At 47.7% G+C, this 7,374-nt stretch overlaps 1 protein-coding gene across 1 annotated transcript in view; it reads right to left on the bottom strand.

Annotated features, from left to right (window-relative positions):
• Positions 1-1,610: 1,610 nt before the first annotated feature.
• LOC126253357 (uncharacterized) overlaps positions 1,611-7,374 on the bottom strand; it is a 136,891-nt gene continuing 131,127 nt past the window's right edge. The window contains exon 6 of the mRNA XM_049954630.1: positions 1,611-3,650. Within this exon, the coding sequence (XP_049810587.1) occupies positions 3,239-3,650 (412 nt within the window). The 3' untranslated portion in view covers positions 1,611-3,238. The remainder of the gene's footprint in view (positions 3,651-7,374) is intronic.

Below are 7,374 nucleotides of genomic sequence, written 5' to 3'. Positions count from 1 at the left end.
GCTGTGTCCTCCCTACTACAAAGTCCTCAATCCAGTCACAAATTTCACTCGATACTCCATATAATCGTGCTTTTGACAACAAGCGTAGATGTGGTACTGAGTCAAATGCTTTTCTGAAATCAAGAAACATTGCATCTACCTGGTTGCCTTGATCCAAATCTTTCAGTATGTCACGTGAGAAAAGTCCGAGTTGGGTTTCAGATGTTGGATGTTTTCGAAATCCGTATTGATTGACATTGAAAAGGTCATACTGGTCAAGATACCTGACTGTGTTTGAGATCAGAACATGTTCAAAGATTCTACGAGGATTTTGGACGGTAGTTTTGTGGATCACTTCTACTATCCTTCTTGTAGACAGGTGTGACCTGTGCCTTTTCCCAAGAAGTTGGCACGGTTACTTGTTCGAGGGATTATAGTCAGAAGAGGGGCTAACTGAGCCAAGAAGTCAGTATAGAATCTGACAAGTATTCCAGCGGGGCCTGGAGCTTTGTTCAGTTGCAACGATTTCAGCTGTTTCTCAACACCACTGACACTAATACTCATTTCATTCGTCTTTTCAGTGGTACGAAGATTAATTTGGAGCAATTATCGTCTCTTGACAGCGAATCACAACGAAGCATATTAGAGGGCGTAAGAATAAACAATGAAGCGTATCAGTGGGTGTACAGTAAACAGCGATGCATATCACAGGGTGTACAGTAAACAGTAAAACATCACAGGGCACACAGGAAAATATAAAGGTATCGGAGGGTGCATAGTAAGCAAAGGGAAGCACGTCACAAGTTGCACACTAAACAGTGGAGCGTATGAGTGGGTAGACAGTTAACAGCAAGGTATATCACAGGGTTCATAGTAAATAGCTAAGTATATCACGCAGTAATCAGTGCAAAATACTGTAACACGCTTCATAACTATTCAAAGCCTCAAAAAAAGTTCGCAAACCTTGGTCTTGTAAATACTTGCGTCTATTCCAGCATAACAATGAAAATCCACACACAGCCAAGTAAAACATTCAAAAAATAAAATATCATTTTTACTGTCGATCAAGTCTTGCGCATTAGGTTGAGCTAGCACCTAGTTATTACCATATGTTTTGACCCCTCAAATGATCACTAAGTGATAATATAATTTTATAGTTTATATTAAGTGAATAACAGTGCGTGGCGCTGTGAGTCTAAAAATGATTTTGTTGACCTAATGACTCTGTGTCTGATGCTGTAATAACATTTAATGGTGGGAACTATAAAAGACTGAAGCTTCAGGAGAAGTTAGGGGAGAGACTAGGGCAGAACACAGCTAGGGGACTGTGGGAAATGGACGTTGGCTTCGTGTACGACAAGCAGAGTTTGCTGCTTAGCAAATGACCAAAAACAGCGAGAAAGTAAAGAAGGCAAGCGTTGAGTGATTGTGGTACTGAAGAGAACACAAAATATGGGACAGGAAAATTCTAGTGCATGAAAAAGTCAGTTCTATAATTATGTATAAAAGTCTGTAATTACAAAAGTTTTAAACCTTCAGTCTCATTCCTACATTTTTGCCACAAATCACTCGTTATCTCAAAAAGTACTGGAAGGGGAAATATGAAAATTTCACTGCATGCCAAGAATAAGATTCAACACATCCTACGTTGTTTAGTTTTTATGTTCATTTAGTTACAAAATTAAGTGTTTAAGAAAAATATCATAACATGACTGATAACACAATTGTCATAATAGTTTTAGTTCAGTACATCTAAAAAAGTACATCTATTAATTATGGAAAACTGGAAGTTCGTGTCTTAAAAACCTTCCAACATAATGGCACAAAGTTTGATAATTTTACAATGGGAACATAGGACAGACAATCTCGTATTTCACAGTGAAACTACTTTTAAAAGGGACATAAATCTATCCCATAAAGATAAATACAAAAATGACATTGCAAAACCACAGAAATCATGTAGTTCAATACAAGACACAAAGCATACTGTTGGATAATACACATGAGCATATCCTCACATGAAGTACGATTTAACTTAGATTGTCCTATAATTTGCAGAAATTAAATTTGTCCTTCATCTGCTCTCACTTTATTTTAATTTCATAATATTGCTTATGTTTCGAATAATAATTTTTTCTGACAAACGTCAACAAATAACTGGAGCATTATAAAAAATTATCATGAAAAGAAAGATCTTTAATTGATTAGATAAAGTCCAGGGATGAGAAATAGTGGAAAAACATACATTTAAGGAAAATAATGTCGTGAAATTAATGTGAAAAGGATAAAGTACAAGGTGTTCCACAGCTTGCCCTCAAGCTTTACACATTGCAGTGTATCTGACTCACCATTCTCCATTGTTGCCACAACGCATGAATTATCAGATTGTTTTGACAATTAATGGATCGTACATTTTGACACAGAGAGAATTTTGTGGTAAGATTTTCCTTGTGTTCGCACTGTGTCACACTTGAGTTAAGACTCTAACTTCTGAAGGTATTAACCATGTTCTTGGTCAAGAGCTGGCCGACTGCTGTGCCTGATGTGGTCTACCTTACCTTACTACTGGAGGAATGACATCTCATAGGGTGGCGACTATATTGGCTATTACAGGAAATGGGCAGTGGAGACAAATCTCATCTCCTCTACACACTGAGGTCAGAATTGTGGAACAGAAGGGGAAAAAAGTATAGCAGGTGCCTGATGAACTGTGGGATCAGAACACGGGGCACCACTAGTAGTAGATACCAGTGTTGCAACAGAGAAAGAAAGGCTGATCAGATGCATGGATTGTGGCTGCATAAGTGGAGGTAAAGGACTTTTGTTTACTATTCATTGTGAAACCAGTGCCAGCGTATCTTGATCCACACTTTGGATATCTCATGTATATTAATTGGATGTGGAGCACGGGTTGCCCAGCTTATATTGGCACTGGAGGGAGAAACGAAATCTTCCCTGGTACCACTACTGGGCGTGGTGATAGACAACACTTTTTCATGTATTTATCACGAATGTAGGGTGGCGTCCCTGTGTAGGTGTGCCACAACGGTCACTGTGACGCAGACAGTGGGGAACTACTTGCTGTTCATTGGCGAAGGGCTAGCAGACGCAGCAGCTGTCAGGATCACGGCTGTTGTTGCAGCCAGATTCTTGGACCTCGCTTTGCACTTGGCACCCTTTGGAATTCCAAGTATCCAGTTGACGTGGTCCTCGCAGAGCTACTGCATCAAGCAGAGGTGCACCAGCACGGCCGCCACCCTCAGGCGTCCTCGTAGAAGTCGCAGCCCTCGAGCACCGACGGTATGGAGGAATGGTGGGGCGGCTTCTCGCCGGGGCTGGTCGGCGCCCCGAGAGACCGCCGCCCGTCTGACCCCACGATGTAGTCGTACAGTGGCGACGTGCGGCCGGTGCCCACGGCGTCGTCGTACGTGGGCGAGGTGGGCGACTCGGGTGCGTCGCGGCGGCGGGCCGACGCCTTGCGCCCGGCGCCGACGGCGTCGTCGTAGACGGTGGGCGGGTGCGGCGACCGGAAGGAGGCCACGTACCGGGGCCCGGACGGCCTGCGCCTTTCCCAGGCCAGCGGCCCGGCCCAGCCCACCTCCTTCGGGTTCGCCACGGGCGGCGGCTCGTACATTCCCGCGTCGTCCTGCTGCAAGTGGTTCTCCTCTCTCCTGCAACAGTGGTACCCAAAACGTCACGAGGGCTAACGCGGGGGCCTCAACACTCCACACGACTGACTCCCAACCTTTCTTAGACCATTACCCCTGGCCGGCCGTGGTGGCCTAGCGGTTCTAGGCGCTTCAGTCTGGAACCGCGCGACCGCTACGGTCGCAGGTTCGAATGCTGCCTGGGGCATGGATGTGTGTGATGTCCTTAGGTTAGTTAGGTTTAAGTAGTTTTAAGTCTAGGGGACTGACGACCTCAGATGTTAAGTCACATAGTGCTCAGAGCTATTTGAACCTTTTTTTGAACCATTACCCTGAGTGCAGTCAGACAGTAGCTAGTACCCCCACCCTGCCCCTCCTGCCATCTGTTGCCCTACCCCCTCCTCTCCCCATGAGCCGTGGAACACGTATTATGTTCGAGTATAATGACTTTTATGGAGACTAGAAATCTACTCTGTAGGAATCAGCATGGGTTTCGAAAAAGACGGTCGTGTGAAACCCAGCTCGCGCTATTCGTCCACGAGACTCGGAGGGCCATAGACACGGGTTCCCAGGTAGATGCCGTGTTTCTTCACTTCCGCAAGGCGTTCGATACAGTTCCCCACAGTCGTTTGATGAACAAAGTAAGAGCATATGGACTATCAGACCAATTGTGTGATTGGATTGAAGAGTTCCTAGATAACAGAACGCAGCATGTCATTCTCAATGGAGAGAAGTCTTCCGAAGTAAGAGTGATTTCAGGTGTGCCGCAGAGGAGTGTCATAGGACCGTTGCTATTCACAATATACATAAATGACCTTGTGGATGGCATCGGAAGTTCACTGAGGCTTTTTGCAGATGATGCTGTGGTGTATCGAGAGGTTGTAACAATGGAAAATTGTACTGAAATGCAGGAGGATCTGCAGGCAATTGACGCATGGTGCAGGGAATGGCAATTCAATCTCAATGTAGAAAAGTGTAATGTGCTGCGAATACATAGAAAGATAGATCCCTTATCATTTAGCTACAAAATAGCAGGTCAGCAACTGGAAGCAGTTAATTCCATAAATTATCTTGGAGTACGCATTAGGAGTGATTTAAAATGGAATGATCATATAAATTTGGCGTCGGTAAAGCAGATGCCAGACTGAGATTCATTAGGAGAATCCTAAGGAAATGCAATCCGAAAACAAAGGAAGTAGGTTACAGTACGCTTGTTCGCCCACTGCCTGAATACTGTTCAGCAGTGTGGGATCCGCACCAGATATGTTCAAATGTGCGTGAAATCTTATGGGACTTAACTGCTAAGGTCATCAGTCCCTAAGCTTACACACTACTTAACCTAAATTATCCTAAGGACAAACACACACACCCATGCCAGAGGGAGGACTCGAACCACCGCCGGAACCAGCCGCACAGTCCATGACTGCAGCGCCTAAGACCGCTCGGCTAATACCGCGCGGCTCCGTACCAGATAGGGTTTATAGAAGAGATAGAGAGGATCCAACGGAGAGCAGCGCGCTTCGTTACAGGATCATTTAGTAATCGCGAAAGCGTTACGGAGATGATAGATAAACTCCAGTGGAAGACTCTGCAGGAGAGACGCTCAGTAGCTCGGTACGGGCTTTTGTTAAAGTTTCGAGAACATACCTTCACCGAAGAGTCAAGCAGTATATTGGTCCCTCCTACGTATATCTCGCGAAGAGACCATGAGGATAAAATCAGAGAGATTAGAGCCCACACAGAAGCATACCGACAATCCTTCTTTCCACGAACAATACGAGACTGGAATAGAAGGGTGAACCGATAGAGGTACTCAGGGTACACTCCGCCTCACACCGTCAGGTGGCTTGCGGAGTATGGATGTAGATGTAGATGTAGATCTATCGAACGTACCGCACTCCAGGAAATTGAAATAAGAACACCGTGAATTCATTGTCCCAGGAAGGGGAAACTTTATTGACACATTCCTGGGGTCAGATACATCACATGATCACACTGACAGAACCACAGGCACATAGACACAGGCAACAGAGCATGCACAATGTCGGCACTAGTACAGTGTATATCCACCTTTCGCAGCAATGCAGGCTGCTATTCTCCCATGGAGACGATCGTAGAGATGCTGGATGTAGTCCTGTGGAACGGCTTGCCATGCCATTTCCACCTGGCGCCTCAATTGGACCAGCGTTCGTGCTGGACGTGCAGACCGCGTGAGACGACGCTTCATCCAGTCCCAAACATGCTCAATGGGGGACAGATCCGGAGATCTTGCTGGCCAGGGTAGTTGACTTACACCTTCTAGAGCACGTTGGGTGGCACGGGATACATGCGGACGTGCATTGTCCTGTTGGAACAGCAAGTTCCCTTGCCGGTCTAGGAATGGTAGAACGATGGGTTCGATGACGGTTTGGATGTACCGTGCACTATTCAGTGTCCCCTCGACGATCACCAGTGGTGTACGGCCAGTGTAGGAGATCGCTCCCCACACCATGATGCCGGGTGTTGGCCCTGTGTGCCTCGGTCGTATGCAGTCCTGATTGTGGCGCTCACCTGCACGGCGCCAAACACGCATACGACCATCATTGGCACCAAGGCAGAAGCGACTCTCATCGCTGAAGACGACACGTCTCCATTCGTCCCTCCATTCACGCCTGTCGCGACACCACTGGAGGCGGGCTGCACGATGTTGGGGCGTGAGCGGAAGACGGCCTAACGGTGTGCGGAACCGTAGCCCAGCTTCATGGAGACGGTTGCGAATGGTCCTCGCCGACACCCCAGGAGCAACAGTGTCCCTAATTTGCTGGGAAGTGGCGGTGCGGTCCCCTACGGCACTGCGTAGGATCCTACGGTCTTGGCGTGCATCCGTGCGTCGCTGCGGTCCGGTCCCAGGTCGACGGGCACGTGCACCTTCCGCCGACCACTGGCGACAACATCGATGTACTGTGGAGACCTCACGCCCCACGTGTTGAGCAATTCGGCGGTACGTCCACCCGGCCTCCCGCATGCCTACTATACGCCCTCGCTCAAAGTCCGTCAACTGCACATACGGTTCACGTCCACGCTGTCGCGGCATGCTACCAGTGTTAAAGACTGCGATGGAGCTCCGTATGCCACGGCAAACTGGCTGACACTGACGGCGGCGGTGCACAAATGCTGCGCAGCTAGCGCCATTCGACGGCCAACACCGCGGTTCCTGGTGTGTCCGCTGTGCCGTGCGTGTGATCATTGCTTGTACAGCCCTCTCGCAGTGTCCGGAGCAAGTATGGTGGGTCTGACACACCGGTGTCAATGTGTTCTTTTTTCCATTTCCAGGAGTGTATTATCGCTGTATCGCGGAGGAAAGAGAGAAGTGGCGCCCCCTCGTGGAGGAAGTCGGCGAGGCACCTGTGACAGTCGAGTAGTTGGATTTTGGAGGGCGAGCAGAAACAGTGAGATAGGCAGTAGTGCGCGGAGCGTGAAGCCGTGTCTGCCGACGCCGTGTGTGGTGGCAAGAGGAAAGTTTGCCACGTTACCTGATTGTGTTTGGGCGTTCGCGGCGGACTTGGTGGGTAGAGGCGCCGATGCTGTCGGGAACATGCTGCTTCCTTGTTTATGATGGATTTACCGTTTGCTTCTAGTGACTACATTCTCGTCTCTATGGCTCTGTGACTGATGTGATGCCATTGCGAGCACAGTTGGTTTGGATATAAGCAGCATTTTGTTCTCAGTGTCCATCGTTCTGGCGATTACTGACTGTGCTTGGCGCTGT

The sequence above is a fragment of the Schistocerca nitens genome, chromosome 4, assembly GCF_023898315.1.
Source record: "Schistocerca nitens isolate TAMUIC-IGC-003100 chromosome 4, iqSchNite1.1, whole genome shotgun sequence".
Taxonomy (NCBI): domain Eukaryota; kingdom Metazoa; phylum Arthropoda; class Insecta; order Orthoptera; family Acrididae; genus Schistocerca; species Schistocerca nitens.
This window is presented reverse-complemented; position numbering and strand designations above follow the sequence as displayed.